We start from the raw sequence: 15,442 nt of genomic DNA on the forward strand, positions 1-15,442 counted from the left end.
CTATAGTGTGGAATAAGTGGAACATGTTTAATTAAATGTAGAAATTGAGATTGGTCACGTCAGAGGGCAGTTCTAGATATTGCATAAGAGGAGGTGAGCCTGGGTGGGTGAGTAAGGCCAAATGGCAATGGACCTTGAGTGCCAGGTGGAGGAATGTGGACATAACCCACGAGACCAGTGCTGCAAATATAAACATCTACAGAAGGCAAATAAGTAATTTAACTCAACGAAGTGAATTTTGTCAAGGAGACATTGGGAGATCTGTGGTGAGGTGAAGGTCCGTCCGCCATTGCTAACGGGCAGCCATTGTTCTCAGCTCTCTCAACAGAAATCACCTCAGACTTTGGACCCAGGATTGGCAATGTCCCTCATGTTTCTCAATAGAATATAAATATATGAATTTTAAGGTAAAATTTCTTGATTTTTAAAATACTGTACGGCCTAAACAAGCTTTTTCTCAAAATAAATTTATTTCCAAAACTACCCATTTGTGGCCTCTGCTTAAAAAATGGGAGATTTATGAGGGTTTTGGACGAAGAAAGGGACACCAGGAAAATGGTATTTTATGAAGATTAACTCTTTGTTTTGTAATCTTATACATTTCATTTATTTCTAACCTCCCAAATGTTACCCTGCCAAAAACATTTATAAAGATAGGAGCAATTTGGTCCGAAGCAGCAACAAAGGCGATAGTTGAATTAGGCAATATGCAGGTTATATTTTCCAAAGACAGCCACAACAATATCTCCCATAGCACATGTTCTTCTGCAATGTGACCTTAGCACTCCTCCACCAAGAAATGGAGTTTAATTCTCCTTCTGCTGAATTGAACTGGCCATAGTGATTTGCTTGTCACAGGAGAATGCAGTGGAAGTGATGTGTTGTGACCTCTAAGTCTGGGTCAGAAGAAGGCTGGCAGCTTCTACCTGGGTCTCTTGTAATACTCACTCTCAAGACACTTCCTTGTGTGATGTGTGAAGCTCCCTCTCATGTCTTTCCCTCCTGAAACCCAGGCTTTAGCCTGGGAAAAGCTCAAATTACATGGAGAGGCCACATATTAGTTCTCCAGTTGACAGTCCCAGCTGAGCCCAACCTGAAGTTATCCCAGACAAGTACCAGACATGTAAGTGAAGAAACCTCTAGATGACTCCAGCCACCAGCCTCAGTCATTCAAGTCTTCCTAGAGGAAGCCTCAGACGTTGTGAAGCACTACCCTGACTGAATCTCTGACTGGCAAAATCCATGAGCCGAATAACATTTTGCTTCATGTCATTACGTTTTGGGGTGGTTTGTTGTAGCAATAGATTATCTGTACATGCATGAACTACATCAGCGGGTCACAAAAGACAGTGTACATAAGAATGTATCTTCCAGCATAAACATTCAGACTCCAACTGCCCTTCAAATGCAGATGCAGAAAAAAAATGGGATTTGATTAAAAAAGCAATATCTCTAATCAGCTTCTAGGTGATTCTAATGGAAATGAGACTTCGGACCATACTCATGTAACTATAATTCTAGTAAGAACTCTCCTAAAGAATTGAAGGGATACCAAGATTCATTTGTATAAAACACTAGAACTCAGAGTGTTCTCGTCATTCAATTCAGAAAGGCTTCCTTAGAAATAAAAGAGGCCTGCTGTGGCAAGCAGCCTTTGCTTAGGAAGTTTATTCCCACATCAGAAGCAGACATTCAGGTGTGAGATCAGACTTCTCTCTGTCATTCCTCATGTAGTCCAGTCTAAACAGAGTTAAAGTACATGCTCTTGGGAAATAATGTCTCAATCAAATTGTGGTCCCTGAAAATTAAGCAGAACGGTAAATGCACCTGTGACTCTATACATTCACCATCTTGAAAATGAGGGTATCAAGCCAGTAAAGAAGAAGACTGAATAAGATCTCGAGAAGTTAAACTGAAATATTTATATGCTTATGCTTACTCTGAAAAGGCTGGCCAAGTAATGATATTGACTAGAATTCAAGAAAGAATATTTCAAACTAATGGTAACTCCAGTGTTACACTGGAAGGTCCTAATGTCTTTACCAATGTGGTTTTTATAATGAATCTCATCAAAATCATACGTAAAGAGGATTCATTTTAAAAATAATTTTGCAGCAGCATGAGTAGAGTGAATTTTCCTTCCATCACGAACCATGTTTCCTGAATGTATCCAGCCCCTTATATCCTTTACAAACATAGCCAATTATTTTCACATATTTTCTGTTTCATGGAATAGTCTATCACAGTAACACCATTTGAAAAAAATCTCTAAATCTCCTTTACCATTTTTTAAATTTTGCTTTGTTTTTATTCTTTGTACTTTTTAGTATAAAATAATGAAAACCCTGTTCTTGAAAATATCTTTACTTAAATCATAACTTGATCTTGGGTAAATTCCAATTCATAGATTTCAAAGTTTATTCTTTTCAGGCTTTTTTCCCCCCCATAAAACTAAGGCCAAAATAAATTTAAAGATTTTTAAAATCGATTTTAATTTTACTAAAATGAATATTATGAATATTCTGCCTGTTTAGAATGCTAAAAATAAAACAATTAACATGAATTATAGATTAATTTGCCTTGATACCTAAATTATGCCAAGCTTTCAGTTGTAAAGTCCTGAACACTCAATTTAAGCTGCATGTATTTTACAGATGTAGTCCCAGTATCACAGATGTAGATTTAGATGAAAGTATTCTTAGAAGAAGGAAATGGACTACATAAACTAAAAATGCTTCTGGCTCTCAACTATTGTGATAAAATTTGTCTTAAGCAACATAACATAATCATGTTATTGGGGTATGTGAATATCTTTATGGATTAAAATACCAGGCACAAATCCTTGGCTAAATATAGCCTGTGGCAGTTTCGTTCATCAGGCTCAATACTCTTCAGGACTGAATTGCTGTTAATATAACTTGTGTCACGTGGAAATACCATTTTGATATTGAAATTGAGAGGAATGGACTTTTTTTGGTTCTTGAAGTATGTAATAGATTCTTTAGGAGTTTATGTCACTCCTATCATTTCCCTATAGGTTTTCTTCTGTTTTATTGAAAGATAGTCTTTACAATTTCATCATTAGTGTTCAATAAAAACACGGGCTGTGGGTGGTAACAATGCACCTACCTATCTTCACCTCAGTAAACTTCACAGTCTGCCTATCCTCAGGCCCGGTAAACCACTCTTAAGTAATTATGCAATTAACAGCTAAATAGTAGTGCTTAAAATGAGAAAGAAATATTATAGGTTGATATGTAGGGCCCAGGTTGCTTAGAAATACTCTGAGCCTTCCAAAGGAAACTACTACACCCATAAAATTCAAGTCCACAACTTGTGGCTCTCCCTCTCCCACTAAATGTCTCCCTACAATTTACAATGGAACCGACAGCCTCGGTCTCAGGCCATCAACTCTTTCTAGCACAGCATTAATCCCTAAGAAATGTCCTGTGACTCAGCTAAATGTCAGCTGAACTTCTTAGGCACACACTCACACACACACACACACACACTCACACACACTCACACACATACACAGACTGAACACAGGGCTGCTTAAAAATCTGAGAAATATCAAAGCTGAAAAGTCTTCTTTAAAGGCTTCTTTTTTGTTCTCTGACAATGAAAAGATCACTAATCAGAAGCACCTCAACTCAGGCCAAGATTTTTTGCTGCTTTGTCAGTGTAGCTATAATAGAATTACTTACCTACTACTGCTAAATTTAAAACAAAAACAAACCCCACAGCATTTTACAAAAAGGATGTTAAAGAAAATAGAATACTTGAAGAGTTTTATGGCAAAATTTATGACTAAAAATAATCTGTAATATAGTTATACCTTCTTTATTCACAGATTAATGTACAATAATCTAAAAGTAACACGTGCTTATTAAAGAGATGGATGAATGAATGGATGGGTGGATGAATGTTTGATTAACTAACTGAGGTGTGAATGAATACAGCTAGCATTCATGAGGTGAAGACAGAATCCAATCAAAACACAATATTAATAAAAGATTTCCTATAATTAAAAGATAATATCTAAAATAATCCCAAAATGTTTCACCTATTTATTTATTTATAATGGAGAAATCTGTGAATATTTAAAAATTAAGTTAAAACTATTTACCAAAACATTATTCAATCTTGGATAAAATTGATATATTTCAAAGGAAAATGATTATTTTCATAAATACTTTGTAAATCTATGAGCTCCTTCATGGAGCTCAAAAGGCAAAATCTGAACAGAGTGTATAATCAAACCATTAAATTCCTGACTATAAAAATACATTATAATTCCCTTTGTCCCCAAATATTAAAAAATCTTTTAAAATTAAAAATCAGAAACTCTTAAATAATCAATAACTAATATGAGCAATTATTTCTTCTTCCAGTAACATTGGAAGGTGAATACCAAGCAGATCAACTTTTTATGTTCTTGTTCATCTTTCTGAACTCTTACGACTTTCTGTTTTATTCATTACCTTCCCAAAGTTAAGTAATTTTAATTATGAAGTCTTTTATTATTAATACATTTTCCTATACCTGACTGCTAATTTGCTTTTCTTGGGATTTTTTTAAATCATAAAATGACATAATTTTGCATTAATAGTCAAGTTTATTTCTCTTAAATTCTTAAAGAAAACCTAAAAATCACAACTGTTAATATATTTTTGCATTCTTTTAGACGTTAAAGACTTTCAAATATTTTTGCAACTGATTCTTTGCTTCAACGGGCAACTTAATTACATTCTACTTCCTTTCTGCATGTCTGTGTGTATCTACACACACACACACACACACACACACACGTATATATTCTATTAATAATATATACATTCTATTCTATTAGTTTTTCCTTTCTAAGTAGACCACAGTGCACTGCTTATTTTAATGAAGAAAGATGTAAATTTTTCTTACCTGCCCTTTAAACTGCTTTGGGAAAATGCAAAGTCAGCTGAACTAAATTTAGCAATTACCTTTTAGCTGACAGAGTCTTCTGATGTGGGAATCATTCTCAGGCTTGCTGGGTTCCTGCCAAGTTGTGTCATTCACAGTTTTTCCCTCTAAAGCAAAGCAGAAGATTGGTTAGAAGAATTCACGGTAACATCTGTGTAAGAAATTTGATATCAAAACAAGTTCAGCACACGGCTGTAACTTGGTAAGTAATATGTTAAGAAACCATTGTGGGGCTTCCCTGGTGGCGCAGTGGTTGAGAGTCCGCCTGCCGATGCAGGGGACACGGCTTCGTGCCCCAGTCCGGGAAGATCCCACATGCCGCGGAGCGGCTGGGCCCGTGAACCATGGCTGCTGAGCCTGCGCGTCCCGAGCCTGTGCTCCGCAGCGGGAAAAAAAGAAAGCATTGTGGGCCATTCTGGGGAGTTCCGGTCCCTGATGGACACTCCCAGATGTTCTGTGGGCTCCCATTTATTTCCATAAACTACATAAGCACTCAAGCATAGATGGTAGAAGGTTGCTACTGAAATACCTCTTGATAGCTTTTGATTACATTCTTTGGAGTATTTTTCTTGAATTAATAACCATTTATTTTTTATACATCAATTAAAGTAGCTCCACCCTCCACATTCTTCACTGGTTTTTTTTTTTTTTTTGGCGGTACGCGGGCCTGTCACTGTTGTGGCCTCTCCCGTTGCGGAGCACAGGCTCCGGACGCGCAGGCTCAGCGGCCATGGCTCACGGGCCCAGCTGCTCCGCGGCATGTGGGATCTTCCCGGACTGGGGCACGAACCTGTGTCCCCTGCATCGGCAGGCGGACTCTCAACCACTGCGCCACCAGGGAAGCCCTTTTCACTGTTTTTAACAAAATGATTAAGTAAGCGTGTAGAGAGAACATTGAGTTGTTTCAAGAAACGCTTAAGATCCTTGACTGGGAGAACCATGATTTTCCCAGACTTGTCCTTCTAACACGTGGAGCAGGGTCTAGACATGTTGTAAAGAAGTGAACTGCACCAGAATAAAGAACTGGAATCCCTTCTAATCTGTTTACTGAAGACTAATCATCCCATATGCTGTATCACACCATCGATAAAGCAAATTTTAAATAATGCGACAAAGCATCACACAAACTCAGCATGCTGTGCTGTTTTTAAAGTCAGTATTTGCTCTCATATTTGACTACAGAGAAGGCAGGTGATCATCAAGAATTATATTAGCATGGACACATCTAGAGTCCTATGTGCACAAACTGAATATGCTATGAGAAGGGCATATATAAATGGAAAATAAAAGTGACTACTTCCTTTTATTTCAGATCATGCACTATTCAAATCAGGGCTAGTATTCAAAATATTGAGCAACTACTGCCCACAGGGCCTTGACTAATGAGATGGGACTCAGCCCCTGTAGATGTTGCCACTGGAAGAATATCAGACCCAATTAAAATGCAGATGCCCTTGGTAGATGCATCCACGGGTGATCATGACTTTGGCCTGAGTGTGCTTTTCATACCCTATCCAGGAACCTGGATTTGAAAAGAGGAAAAAGGGGATTTGAGCATCCGACCTCTAGGAGCTGCTGGGGAAAAAGGGTACCCACAAGTTTGATGAACTGCATAAAAAATGAATTATTAACTGAATAATCCAGTTGTTTTGTCACTACAAATGTTTTAGAATTAGTAGAAAACATTCTATTTTTCTATATTCTGTCAAGGAAAGAGAGATATCTTCCATTAACTTTCTAAAAATAATTAGATATTTACTTTAAAATTAAAATACAAATCAAGCCAATTGCCCCTATTATTACTATGGGTACTGTAACCACAGAAACTGAAGAAAAGCTCTGGTGCTTGAAATGCTGAGGAAAGTCTTTCATAATTCAACCATTTTTTATTTCTTTTTTATTCATTCCTAGGTTCCTAGATATGAAAAGATATCTAAGAGATCATCTTGACCATAGACATTCCAAGCTAAAGTTGGGAAATTGGAAGATAGTCAGCCAATAAGCCAAAAAGAATTATTTTTTTTAATATAAAAGGAAATTATTCTGAATAAATCAATGGTTTATTTGTCTTAGCCATTTAAAATTAGAATGGAACCACATTTCTTTTTTTTAAATTTCTTCTATAAAATTCAAAGACAAATCAATTTGACTTTCATCCATTACTTTCTGTTGCTTTATGGCATTAGCAGCAGAAAATCACTCTTAGAGAAAGAGAACATATCATTTGCATGAGTAATCTTATGAATTACTAACCAAATACTTTGCTTTCAGACATAGATCTCCGGATTGACCTAGAAAAAAAAAGAAACCAATATTTAAGTCTAGATTTAATCATTTATATTTTAAGTGAACAGAAATTAGATCACTTAGACATGTGTGCAATGTCCTGGAGAGCAGGAATAAATTCTAAGTTCTACATATGGGCCTGAATCTTCCTGACTCTGGATGGCAAAGTACAGTTAATACATATTGCCTGGAAATTTCCGTGCAATATGAAGAAACTAACTTTCATAAATCTCACCACCCCACCCCTGCAAAAAAAAAAAAGGGTAGGCCATTTCTACATGAATGCATCTCAAGATAATCAAATAGTTCATATGGGAAAGTTCTTTTTCAAATAATTCTATTCAATAAATACAGAAAGAACATTGCAAATTGAATGTAACTATTGTACAATCCCTAATGAAACAATAAATCGGGGCAATAATTACCAGTTGCTGTTAAAGTTTTTAATTGAAAGGCCGATGGGCAACTTAGTGCTGGATGGATCAGTCTGATACCATCTGAACCCATTAAGCAACTTCACAGTTGTAAAAATACAGACAACCAGATATATGAGCTTCCAATGTAATGCAACAGGAAATATACAGTCACTGATGACCTACTTTTAATATATATATAGATAGATAATCAAACTTGAATCTTATCAAGCCTGGAGATCTAACTAAAAATTTACAGGAAACAGAAGAGAGAACACATGTTTAAAACACACACAAACACACACACATATACACGCACACACACACACACAAGGATGCAATCAGTAAAATTAAAAAATATGGAAAATTCCTCAGAACGAATAATCCAGTTTCTTCTGCAAATAAATGGGGAGAAAAACCTATAAATTAAGAAACATGAACAAAATGCATCACATGGCTCTTCTTTGGATCGTGATTCAAATAAACTAGCTACTGTTAAAAAAGCTCTCGAGGCTATCAGAGACATTTTAATACTGACTGTATACTTGGTGATATTAGGTTATTTTTCTTATTTTGTTCTAGTACGGCTGTGGTGTTGTGGTTATGTTTAAAAGAAACAATTCTGGTTTCTTAATGATATACTGGAACATGAAATTGTCTGATATGCTTTAAACAAAACCCAGTGAGGGGGGTGGGAGTGGGGAGTCAGATGGGTAGAGATGAAATAAGATTGACTATAAATTGATACTTGATTATGTTAATCAATTTACACATTGGGTGAACACACACACATAGTGTACATGTAAATAATTTTGTTAGAGCTGGAGTGTTTTCCATTATTCACCTTTTTTTTAAGCTCAGGGTTGTAAGCAAAAACTTACATATATAATGTTTCTTTTTTTCTTAACCATTTTATTTTGGTTTGTTTTAATTTTTTAATGCAAAATGCTCATTCAGGACAACTCTTGGGAAGTAACAGGTGTTCCCAATAAAGCTACTTATAATATTATAAAGTGAAGTAGGTGCATAATGACAGAAGAGGTTATTCCCTTCAGGGGAGTGATGGACAAAAGAATTGAGGAACTCAGGAAAGTCTTCAACTTTAACTGGTTGGAATCCGAGGAGCGTGTTAATTGATTTGGCTTATGTTTGAAGATTCCTAATTCCTAATCCTTAATTAATCCTAATAATTAAGGATTCCTAATTCCTTCTGCCCCTCCATGTTTAGGTATCATCTAATCTGTAGAAGCATCAATCGTCAGCCAATGGCTGTAATTTTGTTTAAGTATTTGATTTGGGATGAGTGAGTTCCTTATCCATGGATAGAATAAACAGCTACATAGGTGGGGTGATTTTTAAGACTGAGAAGAACCCTGCTAAAAAAAACCCTCTTTCCCATTCATGCTTAAAATGCCACTGAGGTAGTTTAAGTAGGTAACTATGATTAAAATGCAACTACCCTTGCCTGGCAGGTGCTCTAAACTGTTAATCATGAAATTATCTACTTACTATGGCTGCATTTTATATCCTTACTGGGAGAAAGCTTTGAGCAGGAAAGGAAGGAAAGACTATGAAAGCACAAAGTGTTTTGTGGGAGGAAGTAGTTGGGGGAGGAGGAGAGGCAAGAGCTGTCAAAAAAGACTACATCCAGAAAGAACTCCACATGTTAACAATTTTGTCTCAGACCATTCCAGAGTGCAAGGAAGCCGTTCTTCTGTATCATCAGCAACCAATCTGGAAATTTCCCCATAAACCAACTTCCTGCTGCTATGTATTTCCTGCTTATTAGTTAAAAATCCCATTACCTTATGCAACATGTGTGTGTCACGTCCTCTGGCAGCTTGATGTGCTGAATATAAAGCCAAGCCTGACCTAAATAACCCAAATCTCTTTGCAAACACATTTTTATTTGGATTAGAAGAACTCCAGAAGATTAATAGTTCACCGATAGAAACATGTTTTCCAGTAGGCTTCCACTTTAATCTGAGCCTAGTTTAGACACATGTTTCTTCTGAAAATTTAATTTTCACATCCCTGTCTACAGGAATGTCACAACACAAGTTTCCTAAGCATAAGCATAAACATAAATGTTAGCAGGGTAAAGCATACCTAGATTTGTACATGACGATTTTTAAAAAAGCACTTTGACAGGAAACCCACTAAAATAGTCCATTCAACATTGTAGATCTAAGAGAACATAAAGTTTTCAAAGTAAATTTGACTTACTTTCTTTCTGGTTTTGCATTCTCAAAATGAGAAACTTCCTGTAAAATAAAATAAAAAGTAAAATAAAATAATACTACCCCAAGAAATCAGAGAATTCAAGTATAGTTTATCTTTGAGTATAATCCAAATGCAGTTCATTTTGCCTTTTCCTAGTAAAATGACTGTATTTTAGTAATTTACTTAGTAGAATCTTGCTTCTAGTTTTTACTTTTTTCTCTTTGTCTTTGTAACTTTGATAAATGTTTACCTTATTGTAAGTCCGTGACAGTTAGTGAGCAAGTCTTTTAAACAAAAACCTGTAATTAAATCCTTGTAGCCTCAAGTTTATATCCCCCTTCAACCCACCAAGACCAGGGGGAGAGACACACACCAGAGTATGTTAATTACATTACCTTCCTTTAAGAAAGATGGAAAGTAGCCTATTACAATACCCTAAGTGTGTTGAAATACACCTGTGATTCATCTGACCTTTTTCTTCCGAGCTGCTGATGCTATGTAAAATCCCTTATACTCTGGCAGAAGAAATATGTTGCCACATCTTTCACCATCCTCGAAAGAGCTTAAACTGCTTCCAGGCGCCTTTAAGAACTCTTCAGATTCTCTTTCTCATTCATCCACTCCTTCATTCAAAAACCATTTATGTTTTTGATGTTCAGTGTTTTTTGAACACCTACTATAAGATAGGCAACAGACCATGTTCTGAAGGGTTTTGTTTGGCGAGGTAGGAATTTGTGTAGTAAAGGACATTGAGACCAATATTCCACGTAGTGAGAAAAGCAAAGGCTGGAAGGAGTGGTGAACAAAAATCAGAAAAAGGAAAGTTGTTTTTTTTTTAAATTAAAGTATGGTTGACTTACAATATTACATTAGTTTCAAGTATACAGCATAGTGATTCAGTATTCTTTTTGCAGATGTTACTCAAAGCTGGTTTTATTATTCCAATAGTTGACAGTATTAGTCTGAGCACTGTAAAATTCAGGAGAAACTTTCCCCTACATAGTAACTGAGGGGGACCTTTCTCAAACCCTTATTGTGTTTTTATCAAGATTTAACTTCAAAGACAATTTGCATTACCTATTTCACGTTGTTGGGTAGAACTGAAAACCCATGTACTGAAATAATCAGTCCCCAACTTGAGAAACAAGTTTTGCCAAGTTAAGATGCCTGTGGATCACCCAGAGGACAACGTCTTATAGAAGAGATGTGGGGGTGAAGGTAAAAATGTGGGAGTCACGAACCAAGCCCTGAGGTGAATTGGGATATCAACAGACTTTGAGGACTTAATGGTTAGATTGATCACTCCTTCGATTCTCTGTGCTTTGTCATCAGGGGTCCTAAAAATAATCAATCTCTAACCATGGTCTTTTTATGAAATTTTTTCAGTCTGGTCTAGAAGTCTCCAAACCTCAGTCCGGAAGCTAACTGTATCCTTTTCACCACAATCAGAGGACACACAAGCTTTGTGAGGGTCATCAGGAAAGGGGATGGCCACCCATCTTTGTAGTAGCATTTTCCTGTCATACATATTTGGAATGTAGCTAGGAAGGAGCAAACTCCATGTTCCCATAATCTATGCAGTTTGGGCCAGTTATGTCTCAATAATCAGAATCCATTGTCATGAGTCTCATTAATTTGTTATGTGAGTTTAGATAAATTTCTTTGGATTGTGAATCTTGCACTCTTCAAAATAATTCTACCTCTTTTGAGTATAAAGAGGAAAGGTGTCTGGTCCAGAGTTAAGCAGTACAGAAGATGGATTTGAAATAAGAAAGATAGGAAACATTAGATATCTTTTGTATTTGTTATCATTTGAATCATAGTACTTTTTGAATCCACTTATTATATCAATAATTCATTGTGTTTTGCTACCAAAGAGATTTAATTCCAGATGACACAAAACTTGTGTGCAATTGAGCCCCAAGTGTTTGAATTGGGGCAGAGGGCATATTATTCAAGCACAGCCTCTTGCTTCAGCTGGGTGAAGCCTTAGCTAAGTTAATAAAATCAGATGTTGGACCAAAACTGGTTAAATATGTGTAGTTACTGATTGTAGTGAAAGGGACACAATTAGCTTCTGAGCTGAGGTTTAGAGACATCTGGACCAAGACTTGAAAGAATTTCATAAGACCATAGATGGAGACTGGTTATTTTTAGAACATACGTTGTCACAACATTCTCTAGGGACTATCTACTTTGTTCTATTTTACTGGAATCCGGGTCATCCAACATTTGCTTGTAATGAATCAGCTTAGGTTTGGGGATCTTTTATTAAAGAGTTTTCTTGTAATGAATACTTTGAAAAAGATTTTGAGCTAAAACTTCTTTCGAATCCTTATTAAGATGAGAGAGTTAATGTAGTTCTCCTTAGGTAACCTTCTTCCTACAAGAGGGGAGGGAGAGTCAAGCACCCTAAATTCAGTCTCAGGTGTGATTATATGAAGGAAAGGGATTACTCAAATAGGGCAACATCTACTTATAAGAATAAGACTTCTGTTCCCTGGGTGTTGCTTAATTGTAGATGACTACTGAACTGGTTAAGCAATTTTTAGTACTTCTTGTACCAAGCAGTCTGCTTACATAAGCAGACTGTCATGTACTTTGGAGTTCAGACCCTAGGTTCTTTATTTCTGGAGGGGCAAGTTAAGAATGACTATACATAGCTTTATTTTTAGAACTATATCTGTGTGTGTGTGTGTGTGTGTGCGGTACACGCGTGATACACTGAACTACAAAAGGAAAATACCATTTCAGAGAGTCAGTGAAATCATTCTGTCTAGTCCATTAATTTGACACTTGCCATAAATACCAGCTAAAACTTGCTCCTGTTAGCCTTCATTATCCCCTAAGTCAAGCACTAATCATTAGTCTTACCTTTCATTCACTAGGGAGCTTGTGGCTTAATTTAATTGTTATCCTTGGCAATTTTTAGGAAAATAAAAAAATATGAAATGTAGACAAATTATTATAAATGGGCCAGTAGAAACTAAAGAATATGTCCAACCTATGTTATTTTTCAAGTAGATGAGAGTAGGCTCTAGGAGCAAAGCATTTTCACATAACTATGAAACTAGGTCAAATTAAGGAAAATTTAAAAACAATTAGAAATGAAGAGAGAGAAGGTGTCATTTAAAAGAATAGAGAAATTTTGGATACCAACTGCCATATTTCTATTCTTATGCAGTGGTTACAGTTGACTGTCCTTTGGGATTGAGTCTAATATGTGCCTGTTTCTTGTGTTATTCGTTTTTAAATCTTACTTTCAAATCACAAAGTCAAAAGGAAAAATGAAGTGAAGAATATGTCAGGAGTTGTTGTTGACCAGCTAATGGAAATGTGAAAGGTATTTCTGCACAGAGAATAATGACTGACAGTAAATGATGGTGTAAATTCCATGGTGAATTTTTAAGACTGAAGAGCTGATGAGATCTGACCTTTGATTTGCAAATGAATAAATTGAGGTCCCAGATGGTAAATTGACATGTCTAGGGTCATACATACAGTGCTTTACCTTGGTTAAATGTTACTCATATTTTTCATTCTAATGTATTCTTTAGAATCATATAATTCATTCATTCATAGATTTATAGTTCATTCAACAAACATTTATTGAGCATCTGTTATGTACCAAACACTCTTTTAGAGTCAAAAAAGAATTACAAGTGGCTCTTCTCTCAAATATCCACCATCAATGACCGCTGCTCTCAGGATCCTGTTGGATTCCATGATTTTCCTAATTTTGAAGATTAAATGAGCTAGCCTTTATAAAATCCTTACATGATTCCAAACACACTGAAGATACTTACAGATGTTATTTCTCATTAGATTAATTATTCATTAATGATTACATGGAATTCTGATAATAAGGTAAGAATTGAACATAAATACAAACACACACACATAAACATACATACATATAACTTCTTATTCAAATAAGCTAACCCAGTTTCTATTTTATTCAACTCATTCTCTTGCAAGAATAAAGATAATTCACTTGCATAACTAAAATTATTTTAACTAATATCAAAATACTGTGATTCCAAGAATGCCACATCCAAACTGAATGAGCTTATGTCTGGACATTTCTTAACCTCTTAGGCTTCAATAAAGTTCCCACAGATGTTCAAAAAAAGAAAGGGAAATTCACAGAATTTCCCTTTAAAAAAATTCGAATAGACATCTGGAAAGAGGATGCTTATGATGCTTCAAATTTAATAAAGTGGGCTAATTTTGCAGTGCACTGAAAAGCCACCAGAGAGATGAAAAAACGTATACCCAGCTTTCAGCTCGGTTCTCAAAACAAGGAGGAAGTTTGTGTGCTGGATAACAAACCATCACCCATGTGAGGGAGTCCTGCCACCTATGAGGTCCTCCATCCTGTCTCTACACCTGATTACAAACATGTGGAGAAAAATCACATGAAGAAGTCTCCTAAATTATCAAATAGATCACACCACAAAGAGAAATGTTAGTCAATATAGCTAGTTTGAGCCCAGGTGGTTAAAGCAAGTTACTAAGAATGACAAGACTTTTATAGCTTTTCTAATTTCTTGATTTAACACATTTGCGAAGTAATAATGGCAGAACACTTATGGATTATCAAGCACACTTCCAAATGCTTTACGTGGAGTAATTCATTTAATCCTCCCAACAATCCCGTGAGGTTTATACAGTTATGTGTCTTCAATTTACACATGAATAAACTGAGGCACAGAGCAGTCAAATTCTTGCCTAAGGTCACATAACTAGTAAGTGGTAAAACTGGGATTTTATGCCTGATGCCTTAATGAGTACACAATGCTACTTCAATACTTGACTACACAGATACAAAATCTACCTGTCATCTAGATCAGAGATCCCACAAACGAACTGTTGGCCAGAAGAGAGAGTGGCTAGAGAAATGAAATACTATATGCCACTACTAAACAAAAAGCTCAGAAAGCACACTTTTATCAAAGTACTAATACAAATAATTCAGTATTTTTTGCACATAATTCTTTTTTTTAATTGAAATATAGTTGATTTACAATGTATTTTAGGTGTACAGCACAGTGATTCAGTTATATTTAGTTATGTATATAACTAAAGAATATATATGTAAGAATCTTTTTTAGATTCTTTTCCTTTATAGGTTATTACAAAATATTGAGTATAGTTCCCTGTGCTATACAGTATGTCTTTGTTGGTTAACAGCAGTGAGAGGCCCGCGTACTGCAAAAAAAAAAACAAGGGGCACTTCAGGAATCTTTGAATTTAGATGAGAGACTGCACATTGGAGGCCCCCCAGTATATTACTGTAATAAAATTATGGTTCTCAGGGAAAACAGATTTTATCCCCCTATGAGAATACAACAAAGAAGAAGCAGCAGAAGCAACCTCAGCTCATTGTGATGGGAAAAGTAGACTTTCTTGCCAGCCCACCAGCTCCTGTCAAAGAGTAATAACCCTATACGCTAATGAATTCTGATTTCCCCAAGAGAAGCAGGTGGTGTATGGCATCCCAACAAGGCTCATCATCTCAGGGCAGACCTTATAGCTTGTAGTGCCTGGAGAGTGCACGG

General features: G+C 36.0%; 1 protein-coding gene across 1 annotated transcript in view; it reads right to left on the reverse strand.

Moving 5' to 3' along the window:
• SAMSN1 (SAM domain, SH3 domain and nuclear localization signals 1) overlaps positions 1-15,442 on the reverse strand; it is a 217,368-nt gene that overhangs the window by 85,177 nt on the left and 116,749 nt on the right. The window contains exons 4-6 of the mRNA XM_060149064.1: positions 9,885-9,922; positions 7,213-7,250; positions 4,980-5,066 (exon numbers count right to left, since the gene is read on the reverse strand). Of these exons, the coding sequence (XP_060005047.1) occupies positions 4,980-5,066; positions 7,213-7,250; positions 9,885-9,922 (163 nt within the window). The remainder of the gene's footprint in view (positions 1-4,979; positions 5,067-7,212; positions 7,251-9,884; positions 9,923-15,442) is intronic.

Source organism: Lagenorhynchus albirostris, chromosome 5 (assembly GCF_949774975.1).
Source record: "Lagenorhynchus albirostris chromosome 5, mLagAlb1.1, whole genome shotgun sequence".
NCBI classification, from domain to species: domain Eukaryota; kingdom Metazoa; phylum Chordata; class Mammalia; order Artiodactyla; family Delphinidae; genus Lagenorhynchus; species Lagenorhynchus albirostris.